This window comes from Mirounga leonina, unplaced genomic scaffold (genome assembly GCF_011800145.1).
Source record: "Mirounga leonina isolate KUSES-001 unplaced genomic scaffold, KU_Mleo_1.0 Mir_171, whole genome shotgun sequence".
In the NCBI taxonomy this organism is placed as follows: domain Eukaryota; kingdom Metazoa; phylum Chordata; class Mammalia; order Carnivora; family Phocidae; genus Mirounga; species Mirounga leonina.
Window position 1 is genome coordinate 23,188,450 of NW_023270436.1, and position 13,983 is coordinate 23,202,432.

A 13,983-nucleotide genomic window follows, 5' to 3' on the forward strand; every position below is an offset into this window, starting at 1 on the left:
ATTCAGTTTCCCTGTGTCTGCCTAGAGGGGGCCGGCCCTGGGCTGGGAGAGGGAGGAAGTGCTGGGAGTTAGGGAGGGACTATGGAGGGGCCTTAAGGGGCTCGGTGGTCCAACTCGTCTGGATGCTGAGGTCCCACGGAATAACTGTGGCCAGAGATCGGGTGGCCCCGAGACTGGTCCTGGGATGAGGGTCCCTGGGTGGGGGTCTTTGAAGATGCAGTCCCCGGTGAGGCTGGGGGTTTTATCGGGCTCCCTCAGAAAGGCACCTCATTGTCCCCGCACTGAATAGGTCTCTACGGGGGGCTTGCCTTGGCGCTGGATGTGGAGGGGCCTGATTCCCCACTGCTAGGGGAGAGGGGACAGGCAGCCTGGCCACTCCAGCTGGGGGGCTCTGCTGATGGAGGGACTGCTAGGCGGATGGAGGAGGGGCCGTGAGCGGGCGGCTTGGGGGAGGAGCGAGACATCCCTCCCGGCTCCGGGGGCGGGGCCTAGCCAGGGGCGGTGCTGGGGGCTCAGCTCAACTTTCCGGGTGGGGCGCGGGCGGTGGCGGTGGAGGCGGGGCCTAAGAGCGCGGGGCCTCGCCCGCGGGGCCGGCCGGGGCTGAAGCCTGGCTGGAGCTGCTGCGGGAGCCGGAGCCGCAGCCGCAGCCGCAGCCCGAGCCGCCGGGAGCCGGAGCCGCCGGGAGCCGGAGCCGCCGGGAGCCGGAGCCGGAGCTGGAGCGCAGGCCCCTGCCGGAGCCTAGTCTAGCCGAGCTCGTCGCGGAGCATCGGCCTGAACGCGGGCCGGTGTGTCAGCTAGCCGCTGGGCCTGGGCGCACTGTCGGAGGAAGCGAGCCGCGACCACCGGGCACCACCGGGAGTCGGTGCCCGGATCGCCCCTGCCAGGCCTGGGCCCGGCCTGAACGAGCAGTAGGTCGCGGGGTCTGGACCGAAGAGGAAAAGGAACGAGGATTCCATCTAATCGTGGAGTGGGCTTAAAAGCGGGAAGAAGAGTGGAGACTTCACGTGGGACCGCGCAGAGGTGCCTGCAGCTTACTAGGCCAGGCTTGAGCACCGGACAGCCTGGCATGCCAGCCGCTCGGCCGGGGTTCTGCCCTGCCTGAGCCAGGAGCACCGCATAGCTCCTGGACCTTGGCTGGCACAGGCCTAGCACAAGAAGCAGTGCTCTCACCTGTCTGAGGAACTGTGCTTGGGCCTGGCCCAGAGTGGGACTCTTCGGTGGCCCAGAGCTGGTCACTGGGGAGCCGTCCTCCTGCCCCGGACCCACTGGTACGGATGTGTCGCTGCCCGCTGGAGCACCATGACGGCAGGATGACCTCAGCGGAGGCAGTGGCTAGTGGTGCTCGGGGGGCTGGGTCCCCCGAGTGGCCGCCCGACACCCCCCAGGCCCTCGGGCGGCCTGGCCGGGCCCGGGTGGCCGTGGCAGCACTGGTGTGGCTGCTGGCAGGGGCCAGCATGTCAAGCCTCAACAAGTGGATCTTCACTGTGCACGGCTTCGGACGGCCCCTGCTGCTCTCCTCGCTACACATGCTGGCAGCGGCCTTGGCGTGCCGCTGGGGGGCACAGCGCCCCATGCCCCACCGCACTCGCCTCCAAGTGCTGCTGCTCAGCCTCACCTTCGGCACCTCGATGGCCTGTGGCAACGTGGGCCTGAGCGCTGTGCCCCTGGACCTGGCACAGCTGGCCACCACCACCACGCCACTGATCACGCTGGCCCTGTCCGCGCTGCTGCTCGGCCGGCGCCACCACCCGCTGCAGTTTGCCGCCATGGGCCCACTCTGCCTGGGGGCCGCCTGCAGCCTGGCCGGGGAGCTCCGGACACTGCCCGCTGGCTGTGGCTTCCTGCTGGCTGCCACCTGCCTCCGCGGCCTCAAGTCCATCCAGCAGAGTGAGTGCCTGGGTCACGGGCTGAGAAGGTGGGGATTGGGGTGGGGGTGTGGCCTGGATGGCCCTGTGAGGGGTATGGCTGTTATCCCATCTTCCAGATGAAGAAACTGAGGTTCGTGACTTTGGAGGAGGCAGTAACTGAGGCTCGGTAAAGGACCGACAGCTCAGAGAATTCCAGGCCCCAAACTTAGCTCTAGACCCCAGCCGATATTTAATAATAGTTGCCATTGATCCGTGTCTCATGTTTTGTCAAGCCTTTTATCTCATTGGATCTCCATACTGCCCTGATGAAGGAAGTCACTCAGTTGTCCCCGTTGACAGGTAGAGACTTGCCCTGGGTCATGTGGCTAGTGAGCAGCAGAGGCAAGATCTGAACCCAGGCAGTCGGACTCCGTGCTGTCCAAGTGATGTGGCGTAAGGTTGTGGACCCTGAAGGAGAACTGATAGTGGGGACTCAGGAGAGAGAAAGAGGGCGAGACCTTGAGCTGGGATTTGGAAGCTGAGGGGTTTGGCTAAGTCTGGGAAGGACTGATGTTTACTGGGAGCTGCAGTGTAACAGTCCCCATGCTCCGTGTTGACCTTGAATCGCCATGGCAACCACCACCTTCATTCTCATTTGATAGCCCATGGAACTGAGACCTAGAGGTTCATGATTTGTCCCAGGTGACCTCACTTCTGAAGAAAGGAGACAGGGGGCCCTGGGCAGAAGGTGAGGTGGAGGCTCCAGGCCTAGACCCTGCTAAATCACTGGGTCTGAGGGTAGAGGATGCCTTCCCCTCTGTCTCCTCAAGGGGCATCTGAGTCACTGTCCCCACCCTCTCTCTGCCTCAACCTAAGGGAGATGTGGGGGAAGGCAGGGTGCCCACTTGGGGTGGGGAGGCCTGGGATCCAACCACGTGTTTGCTCATACTTGCTGGTCAACCTTGGGCAGATCTGGGTCTTATCTGGGCCTCAGTCTCCCTATCTGTTCAGAGGAGGAGGGTTGGAGTTGATGGAGTCCCAGGGGCCCCGTGCTCTCTCCCCCTTCCAGCTCTGAGATCTGTGACCTAGGCCTGGGAGAATGAGGAGGGGTCTTCAAGGGTGCTAGGCTGGGGTTGGGGGCAGCCTGCAGGCAAGGGAAGGTAGATGTCAGAGCTCAGCCCTGCCCTGGCATCTTCCCCATCCTCCTGGGCCCTGAGGCATGGTCAAAGCTCCGTGCTATTTTTGCCCTTGGGTTACATGAGAGCTGGTGACTGAGCTTGGGCCTGAGCTCTGGGCATGAGGCGGTAGTGGGAAACCTGACCTCTTTCCCCCCGACCCCCACCCCACCTCACCCCACCCCAGCAGGGTCACAGGGCTGGGAAGACCCCAGCCTTCAGGCCCACAGCACACCTGCTTCTCACCCAGCCCTCAGGCGCGAAACAGCAGGTGCCTGGCATTGATCTGTTTCTTGGCTTCTGCCAGCTTCCTCCTTCTCTCCCGAGTGTCAACCGCCTGGCCCTCAAGGTGGGTTGGGTGCTTCCTCCAGGCTCCCACAGTACCCTCTGTTTCCCCTGTCACAGCTCTGATGTCCTGTATTGTAGATACTTGGTTACCTGTCTGCATCCCATCAGACAGGAGGGCTGAGAGGGCATGGACTGGCTTTGGGCATCTCCATGTCCCCCAGCACCTGGCCTGAGGCCTGGCACAGGCAAGTACTCCTTCAGTGGGTGGGTTATTAATGGCTCTGATAGCAGAATTGGCAGGCTGGTTAAGGTACATGGCTCAGGGTGCTAAGCAGGGAGCTTAGGAGGCTGGAGGCCCCACCAACCGAGATGGGAGCCTGGCAGAGATGGGGAGGAACAGACCGGAGCCAGGAAGTGAGGTGAGTTTTGGATAAGAGGAGGTTTCTACTTCCAGGGGTTCCAGATTCAGACTAGAGTGTAAATGGTAGGCTGAGAGCAGACTGCATGGAGTAAGGGTAAGAGTCCAGGAAGAGGAGCACCCAGGCAGCCATGGGCAGGGCCAGTCTCTTCCTTCCTATCTGGGCCACTTGCAGGCCCAGGGTGGGGCTACGCTCCCAGAGAGGCTGGGAAGAGGGGTGCCAGCTTGCTGAACTTGCTTTCAGCTGTACCCACCTGCATCAGAGAGCAGCCTGACCTGATCCCTGCCTGAGTTCTCAGGCTGGTGGGGAGATGCACTCAGAGGCAGAGACTACAAGGGCAGAAGAAAAGTTCTAGAGCCAAGGTGGGCACAGGTGTGGTCGGGGCCAGTTTTCTTCTTCCTGGGGAGACCAGAGGAGAGAGCATTCTGGGAGTGGGAGGCACGCCTTGCCAGGGCCCGGGTGGCAGCCGGCAGGAGCAGCGTGGGGGATCATGACAGCTGCCGTGGCGAGCAGTCACTGCCGGGCACCAGACCCTGAGCTCAGCACCTCGCACGCTCCTGTGAGGGCGGTGTTGTTACACACGAGGAGATGAGACCTAGAGTGACTTGTGTGATATCACACAGCTGGTGACAGAGCAAAGATGGGCTAAGCCAGCAGCCATAGGAACAGAGGGTCTAGAGAACGTTTGTCTGTCTGTGGCGGAAGCCTAGGTGTGTTCAGATGCTGAAACAAAATTGCCTTTAGAGAAGGAGAGGTTGAAATGGAGGGTTTGGTGGGGCTAGCCGGGGAGGGGTCATTAAGGAGGCAGGACCATAGGCTGGCATTTGGGGGCCCTGAGTGGGGCGAGTGGCCTGAGGCAGAGGATCACTGCTCTTTCCCTGGGCTGCACGGAGGGCAGGCAGAGGGCTGGGTCGGGATGCAGAATGGGCACAAGGGGCTGGGGGTGGTGGGGAGGTTAGGACCTTCCTGCCTGGCTACCTCACGGCAGCCACTGGGGCCATGGGAGAGAGAGAGGGGCCTTCTGGAAGGGTCACCTTAGAGGCAGTGAAGTTCACCTAAACACCTTCCAATGATGGGACCTTTAACGTACAAGCCACACGCCGCTTGTAATAGTGCTAAATTTGGAGTGAAGGAGCAGGAAGCATTCCAATTATCTGTTCATTTCTAGAAATGCTTGAGCTGGAGGGACTGTTGCCTAGAGAACAAAGCCAAAACATCAAAATGAAACTGAGAGAGAAATACGGTTTTCCTATTCTGGCCTATGAGTAAGCACCCCTGTGGCTCTTTGGAAAGCGTGTGTCAGAAAATGCACAGAGGCTCCCAGAGCCCTGGGAGGGGGCCTCCATCGGTTACTCATCTCTCTCCACTAAAGCTAGGAGAAGGCCCCAGAACATCGTCACCAGCGTGCACACACTGTCATTTGACCCGAGCGGTGTCTGACTTTGATGATGGGCACTGCTTCCTTTGTGAACAGCTGGGTGGTAACATGTATAAGCATAGACTCACACACACACACACACAGACACACGCACACATTCACACATATGCAAGCTGGTAGGATCCTCTCTTTCCTTGCAAAACTAAAAGCTTTCCTCTTCGTCCTGGATTCATCTCGACAAGCCTTAGTGTTGGTAGCAAAAGATGCTGATGATCAGTTATGAACAGTGAGTGACAGCCAAGTGCAAACAATGACTTTCTTGTTGTCTTCCCGTCATCCCAGGGTCATAAGTGAATGAAGCAATGAATGAACTCGCCACTTGACTCCAATTTATTATTGTAAAACTCTTTTTTTTTTTTTTTTTTGCTAGGAGGTGGCAGAGCTGGGACCTTCTGTTGGCCCGTCTGTTGCTATGGTGGTGGGCACTGCAGTGTGGGGTAGTGGGTGGGTGGGTAAGGACTGAAATCAAGAAAGGTGGATCAGGGTCACTTGGCACAGGGCCTTCCAAGCTGGTTAAGAACCTAGGATATTTTTCTCCGGGGCCTGGGGAGCCCCCGAAGACTTTTTGTTTTTTGGTTTTTTTTTTGAGCCACATTTCATGTTTATTGATCGTTTGGCTATCACAAGCAGCTTATTGTTTGAGGCTGCGGAAGGCAGTTTGAAGTGGATGATAACAGACTTATTTATTTACCTTTTTACATTTAGTGAGTACTTACCTTACAAAGTCTTGATAAGTGTCATCTATTTTAATATTTACAACAACGCTGCGAATGAGGTGTTATCACCCAATTCTGCAGGTGATACGGAGGGTAAGTGCCAGGTCATAGCCGGTCAGGAGCGGACGCAGGTCGCAGGCTAGGTGGTGTGCCTGGATTCTTGACTGTCATGTTACAGAGCAGGAGCCACTAATTCTGCCTGAGGGACTGGGCCAGGCTTCCGGGGTGATGGGCCCCCGAGCCCCTGCCAGGTCGGCCAGTGGGGTGGGGGTCGTCTCCCTCGGGGTGCTGATGGCTGCCGTCCTGCTTGCAGGTGCCCTGTTGCAGGAGGAGAGTCTGGACGCGGTGACCCTGCTGTATGCCACCTCGCTGCCCAGCTTCTGCCTGCTGGCGGGTGCGGCCCTGGTGCTGGAGGCCGGTGTGGCCCCGCCGCCCGCCCCCGCCAGCTCCCAGCTCTGGGCCTGCATCCTGCTCAGCTGCCTGCTGTCCGTGCTCTACAACTTGGCCAGCTTCTCCCTGCTGGCTCTCACCTCCGCCCTCACCGTCCACGTCCTGGGCAACCTCACTGTTGTGGGCAACCTCGTCCTGTCCCGACTCCTGTTTGGCAGCCACCTCAGTGCCCTCAGCTACGTGGGCATTGCACTCACCCTTTCAGGAATGTTCCTTTACCACAACTGCGAGCTCGTGGCCTCCTGGGCTGCCCGCCGGGGCTTCTGGAGGAGGGGTCGGACTGGCAAAGGTCTTTGAGACCTAGGGGAACACTTGGGCTCTCTGGGACAGCCCCAGCCTGAATCCAACCTTGGCCAGTGGCCATGGGAAAAGCAGAGAGCAGGCAGCCACTGGGGCCATGGGAGAAAGAGAGGGGCCTTCTGGAAGGGCCACCTTGGAGGCTGGAATGGGGATTCCTGGAGAGAACCACCTCCTGTCCCTTGCCTGCCTCTAACCACAGACCTCACTCACCACTGGATGGTGGGTCTAGACCTAGCACAGGCACTGTGCTTCTTGGACTGATTGTTAGGATGAGCATCAACTACTTCTCCAAAAATTGCTGGCCAAACTTTGAAAACCTCACCATGTTCTGATGACGACGATGATGATTCTTGGCGATTGCACAATCCTTCCTCCAGGAAGTGGGGGAGGCAGCTAGGGGGCCCAGGGAAAGGCCTCTTTGTTGCTGGGATCCCCTGGGGATTGGGGTCATCTGTGCCAACTCTAGGCAGCTGCTGTAGCCTCACCCCTGGGCCCCCCAATTTTGGGTCTTCCATCCTCAAATAAACTATTTTTGCTTGTATACCTGTGTCATTCCTCAGAGTGACAGCCGAGGAGATATAGGGAGAGCTCTGGGCCCACTGGCTGCTAGCTGCCCACCCAGAAATGAGGACATCCTCCCTTACCCATCATGGCCTGTCTGGGTCCCCTTCTCTAACTGGCCAGGCCACCATTGCTCACATTCTGCATGGTGGCAATGGCTTCCTCCCTGCTCTGCTCTGGCTTCTCTACTCCACCTTCCACATAGCCCCCGAAGGTTCTTTCTAAAACACACACCTTCTGGGGCTCTATACTGCTCCTGGGACAAAGTCAGAACTAACTGCCCCAGACCACAAGACCATCAGGATCTGGCCCCTGCGGCCTCACCAGGTTCCTGTCTCGCTTCTCTCCTTGGGCTCCACCTTCCATCCTCACCGACTTCTTTCAGGCACCTGGCCCAGGAAGGACAGGCGCAGAGTTTCCTGGCCCTGGCCTCCATCTAGGCTGGCCTTTTGAAGGGGAAGTGGGCCCAGGCTGAGTCACTCACTACCCACCCTGCCCGTGACTCAGAGATGCCGCTGGCCCAGCCCTGTCCCTGTACAGCCTGGGCATTTCCAGCCTCCACTCTGAGGCTTGGCCAGACAAGACAGATTAGATGTCTTTGGGTGGGCAGAGCCGCACCAGTATTCAGGACCCTTTCTCTTTCCAGGGAGTCCCCCTGCCAGAGTAGGAGCCTCCCTGCAGCACCCTCACTGTGGCTCCTGGAACCCCATGGAATGCTTGGCTGAAGGGTGAGCCTACCCCAGCCCCCAAACCCTATCAGATCAGAGCCAGCCCTTGGTGGTTGTGGGGGCAGAGGGCAGGGGTGAATCGGAGCTGGGCTTGACCTTGGGGCTGGCTTGTCACCAGACTCAGGACTCTCCAGCATTGAGGAGATTCCCTCAAGGTCATGTTTAAAGCCCTCCCTATCAGAAAACCCGGGTTTGTATCCTGGCCTCCTTTCTCACAGTGTGACCTGTTTGGTCTCTCTTGGTGTCACAGTGTCATTGGGAGTGGGCAGTAAGGATTGCTGGAATAACCGGTAGGAAGGGCTTGGTGGGTGATTTCCATCACAGGCCACTGCCCCTCTAGGCTCTCCCTCTTACTAGTTGATTGCCTCAGGCAAGTCGCTCCACCTCTCCAGGCCTCAATCTTTGTACCCAGTCCCTGCAGGGAGAATAGATGTCACCTTCCTTGGGAAGCTCTTTCCTACCCCTACCTCTGCCCTGCTCCATGCAAAGCTGAGTCGAGAGCCACAGCTAAAGGTCACCCCAGTTCCTTGCACTCAGGCTAGGCACTGAGCACATCCCACTGTCAGAACTAGTGTATCACTTCTCTTCCCCACCAGCCTGGCCTCTGGCAAGGGCCAAGACAGCTGTCCTGCTCACCACTGTCTCCCCAGCACCAGCACGGGGCCTGCTATGGACAGAGTAGGTAGAAGAGAATACTAGTCAAGAACAGGGGTCAGACCTGGGTCCAAACCCCAGCTCTGGCGTTGTCTAAGCTGTGTGACTCCCGGCAACGGCCTTCTCCTCCTGTGCCTCTGTGTGTTAAGTGGGGGCAGCAGTAGAACGGAACCCTGGCTAGCTTGGGGAGGGGGCTGCAGTGGGCTAATGTGTGGCAAGTGCTTAGCAATAGTGCCTGAAACCTAATAGGTCCTCAAGAAATGTTAGCAGACTGACTCACAACAGAACTAACAGAATTCCTAGTTCCTTCCCAAGGCTTTTCATACTAGCCACTTCCCTCCCCCCCAACCTTCCACTGCACGGTGAGCCCCTTCCCCCGCCCCCCACCCTGGGGGCTTGCTCTTAGAGCACAGTGGGAGGGCTGCCCCAGCTCCCACCCCCTTGCCCTGCTTTGGAGGAAGCTGGGGATCTGGGTCTGTGCTGGGCATCCTGCCATTGTGGATTCAGAACAAAGCCCCTGCCTTGTCTCAGCCCCAGCTGCGAGGGGGCCCCTCCCAGCCACCCCAGGGGGCCCTTGGATTGTCATTCCAGGGGCCAGAGCAAACAAGGGCTCTTCTTCCTCTCTGCTCTGTTCCCAAATCAGCTCAGGGATGCCAGAAACTCCACCATCGCACTGCCCCAGCTCACTTGCCAGTACTTCCTGGAAAGAACACACTATACAATGGAGAGCCATGGGAGAGGCTTTGAGCAGGCAAGAGCCGTGATGTTGAACACACATTTCTTGAGAGTGGCCCTTTAGTTTGGTCTGGATCCTATGTGGAGGGGAAATGGAAGGGACAATTGACAGGAGGTAGAGAGATCAGGGAAGAGGTATTGTGGTCCAGAGGACAGTGGGGACAGTGTTGTGGGCACAGTGCAGAGTACCATCAGCTGTATAGATTTGGGGTAACAAATTATCCCCAAACATTACGGCTTAAAGCAACACACATGAATTATCTGACAGTTTCTGTGGATTGGGTATTTGGGAGTGGCTTAGTGGAATAGTTCTGGATGTCGCCCAGGGCTGCGGGCTGAAGGCTTGACTGGGGCGGGAGGGTCCACTTCCAAGATGAGTCATCCACACGGCTGTTGGCAGGAGGCCTCGCTTCCTTGCCACGTGGGCCTCTCCACAGTGTCCTTATGACATGGTAGTTGGCTTCTCTCAAAATGAGTGATAAAGAGAGCAAAAAGCCATAATATCCTTTGTGACCCAATTTCAAAAGTCACACTCATTTCTCTAATATCTTCATTTATTATTTAACTCTAATACTGTCATTTCTCTGATATCTTAGGTCAACCCTATCCAGTATGGGCCCTCCCACCTTGGCTACCCTAAGGACATGAATACCAAGAAGAGGGGACCTTTGAGGTCAGCTCAGGCTGGCTACCACATCAGTGAGTGTTTGTTGAGTGAGAGATTGAGGAGGACACAGCTTGGGGCCACGGGGAATGAGTCCGGGAGTCTCCTGCTCCAGATGGGATTTTGTTGGCTGCACCTCTGTGTCCTCCCGGATACAGTACTATAGGATCCTGCCCACAGTGGGCACTTGGCAAGTGGCAAGTGGAGGCCGCTTTCTTTGCTCCCCACTCACAGACAAGAGAAGGCCTGGGCTCCTTGGTCTGGTATTTAAAGCCCTGGATGCTCTGCTATCTCCAAGCCCACTCCCCGTGATTCTTCCAGCTAGATGAGGCCACCCCTGCTCCCTGTGCCTGATGGAACCTTCCAGTATCTAGTCATCCTTCTGCCCACTCATCATGTGCCCCTCCCTCCTTCTCTAAGCACTGCCAGCATCCCAGCTGGGTAGATTCTGGTGCAGCAGTGCCTGCTGCCTCGACGGGGCATTGCTCTTTGTACGTAAATTTTCTTTGGCGTAAGAACCCTGTCTGTGCATCTTGTGCTGGAGCCCAATATCAAACAAGCCAAAGCTGAGGCACCTTAGCTGAATGAGGAAACCCCTTACCCCTGAGACACCTCTGCCAAATTTCCCATGAACCCTGTTTGAAAGCCACAAATCTAGTTCAATCCTTGTCATACGTATGAGGCAACTGAAGCCCAAAGAGGAGGAAGAACCAAGATGATTCGCTTCATCTGTTCAGGCTGCTGTAACAAGATGCCACAGGCTGGGTGGCTTATAAACAGAAATTTATTTCTCACAGTGCTGGAGGCTGGATGTCTGAGGTCAGGGTCCCAGCACAGTTGGGTGCAGGGCCTCTTCTGGGTCACTTTTTGTATCCTTACATGGCAGATGGGGCAACTAGCTCTCTGGGGCCTCTTTTACAAGGACATGAATCCCATTCATGATGGGTACACTCTCATGACCTCATGACCCCCCAAAGCCCCTACCTCTGAATACCATCATCTTGGGCATTAGGTTTTCAACATATGAATTTCAAATATTCAGACCATAGCAAAAATCTGATGCAAAGGGGGAACAGCAGGGCTAGGGCTTTATCTGCGAATTTTGGGGATTCTGCCATTTCCTGCTCCGACCTCTGCTCTAGAGAACAGAGCCAGGGTGTGAAGTTATAGAGGTATGTATGGGCTGGCCCAGGTTCATAGGGAGTGTCTGCCACAGAAGTTGCCAGGCGGGTATCTCCCAGCTCAGGCAGCAAAACATTTTTTTTTTGTCTTCAGGGGAAAAGCATTACAAATGTTTTGCCACGGGGAAGTCTAGAAACATTTGCGGCAAGAGGCTTTTATAGATGTTGAAAGCTTTCTGCTTTGGGGTGTCTCCTGGCACCTCTGAGAGGTGGACAGGATGGTGATTTACTCCGGGTCCTCTGAGAAGCAGACACCAAGGTGGAAAGAAAAGTGCAAGGGTTTTATGAGGGCAAACGTCTGTGAGAGAAAATGGGAAGGGAGCTGGGAAGGCTAGGAGACCTGTCAGACCATGATGTAAGACTCTGAGTGGAGAGAGGGGAGGAAGGTTGGGTGGACACATTTCTGACCATGCTGCGGTCTAAGGAAGGTTCAGCATGGCCATCAGAGCTCTTGAGGCAAAGAAGGCAACCAGAAGAGCCCCACGTCTCCCAGGAATGGGTCTGCCTTAGTATCCCTGCTGTGCTCAGGGAAGTCTAGCCTCAGCATAAACATGGTGATAGATTTCACACTGCCGTTGGTCAGTTTTACTTTCTGTAATTGGAGGTCTGTGGGACACATCCTTAGGGTCACCACAGATGCCACTGTGACTCCCATTTTACGGAATCGGCAGAATTCCAGAAAAATTCCAGGGTCTGCCTGAAGTCGCAAGGCAGGATGAAAATCCACCTTTTGACTCTCTTTCAGGCTTCTTAAGTGATACAGATCCTAAATCCAGAGGTGAAGGTGGATGGATTCTTAGGGCATTTGGATGTAACATCCCAGGATACAGGTAAGCAGGGTCAAGAGCTACCTGTCCTTGGGGTCTGTAATGAGATCACCCTTTTAACAGAGGTTGTTCAGGGAAATCTCCAGGGCCACTAGCGTGTCACTATTTCTCTGACAGGGTATTATGAACTTCACAGAAACTTCTTAAACCAAATTGAATTTTTTCATTTATCATAAAGAAAGAAATTCTGGACTTTTAAAGTGGGAAAGTTAAAGGTTCATAAAATCACAGAGACCTGGAATCCCTGCTCCAAGCCAGGAGGTTGGGCTGTGAGAATCATTTCATTCTTCCCTATTACAGGATTATGGTAAAGCTCCAATATGACCTTTGCCTAGGTTGTTTGAGTAAAGGGCTACCGAGTCTGAAGGAACAGAGTGAACTATTTGGGAAAAGGGGACCCTCTCAAGAGCCCTCAATCTCAGCCTCTTCCACTTAGTATATGAAATCTTGATCCTACCACAACCAATTCAGAAAATTAAAAAGAATAATTTTAAAAAGGAGGATCCAAAATTAGATTTCAACTATGAAAAAAAATGCATGAAAGGAAATAGACCACTATACCAAAATATTGACTTGGTTATCAAGATAGTCTTGTAGATGGACCATATTTGTTTTCCTTTTTCCACAAACGGGCATGTATCTTTAAAAATAAATTTCTTGGGGTTCCAGTTCTGAGTAAGATAGAGTAAGCATCATCTGTCCTTCCCCCAAATGCAACTAAAAACGCTGGACCGAATGGAGCAGCTCTCTGAGGACTCGGAAAACGAAATGGTAGCAGGTGGTTTGGGGAAGGGAATCAGAACTTGAAGTATAAACAATCTGGCGGTGAGCTTCCTGTTTTGTTTTTTTGTTCCTGTATCTCCTGGCCTGGTCTCAAAGTGTGCCTCCTGGAACTGTGCACTGGGCATGGAAGAAAAAACTCCAAGAAGCCCTGTCTTCCTGGTCTGAGGAGTAGAAAGGAGGGCCCCTTAAGGACAAAGTAAGGGAAATCTTTTTTTTTTTTTTTCCCCTTTTCTCTTCTTTTGCCCTGCCTGCAGGCAAACCTCATGCTCAAGTTAAAACTCAGGGCAGCAGCAAAGTCAATGGCAATGGCAGCTGGGAAATCACCTAAAATTCTGAGGGGAATCCTCTCAGACCAAAAGAACTGTGGCCTGAAAAGAGTGTATGGAGGGAGGGAGTGTGGGGCAGGGGATGGAATTCCTAATGCCTTTTCTCTCTTCATCCTGTCACTTGGCTCCAGAGCAGACCCAGTCGCAGAATGTGTGCAGCAGAGCAGGGAGACCAAAAGCCCTGATTTCCAGCTGGAGGACCTGGGAATGGGTGGCCTTGAACACTCGAAAATGTGGGGGAGATCACGGAGAGGAGGGAGCTGGAGAAATGGATCCTATAAAGTTGCATACAAACTGCTAGGCTCCATGCATGGATCTGACTCTAAACAGTAGTCCAATGACTTTCAGAACTAAACTAGGTAGACCACCCATTTCTGCCTGCCCCCTGGGTGGCACAGACTTAGGACAGATCTAAAATACATTGCCAAAGTTTTGAAAATTGAACTGACGTTGGAACTATGGCCCTTTTAAAGACTTTTTTTTTTGAAGATTTTATTTATTTATTCATGAGAGACAGAGATTGAGAGTGAGAGGCAGGCAGAGGGAGAAGCAGGCTCCGCACAGAGAAGGGAGCCCGATTCGGGACTTGATCCCAGGACCCCAGGATTACGACCAGAGCCAAAGGCAGAAGCTTAACTGACTGAGCCACCCAGGTGCCAGGAACCATGGTCCTTTCAAAACACAAAATTCAGCTGTGTAGCTTTTATTTAATTTAAAATTTTTTTTTATTTTTAAAGATTTTATTTATTTGAGAGCGAGCACAAGAAGCACAAGCAGGGGGAGTGGGAGAGGGAGAAGTAGGCTTCCCGAAGAGCAGGGAGCCTGATGCGGGGCTCGATCCCAGGACCCTAGGATCATGACCTGAGCCGAAGGCAGACTCCCAAAGACTGA

The 13,983-nt window shown here is 55.0% G+C and overlaps 1 protein-coding gene across 1 annotated transcript; it reads left to right on the top strand.

The window, feature by feature from the left end:
* The first annotated feature begins 671 nt into the window (after positions 1–671).
* On the top strand, positions 672–7,174 carry SLC35E4 (solute carrier family 35 member E4). The gene is made up of 2 exons (XM_035017378.1): positions 672–1,887; positions 6,197–7,174. Exons 1-2 carry the CDS (start codon positions 1,275–1,277, stop codon positions 6,628–6,630), a joined length of 1,047 nt encoding a protein of 348 aa, XP_034873269.1. The 5' UTR covers positions 672–1,274; the 3' UTR covers positions 6,631–7,174.
* Positions 7,175–13,983: the final 6,809 nt, after the last annotated feature.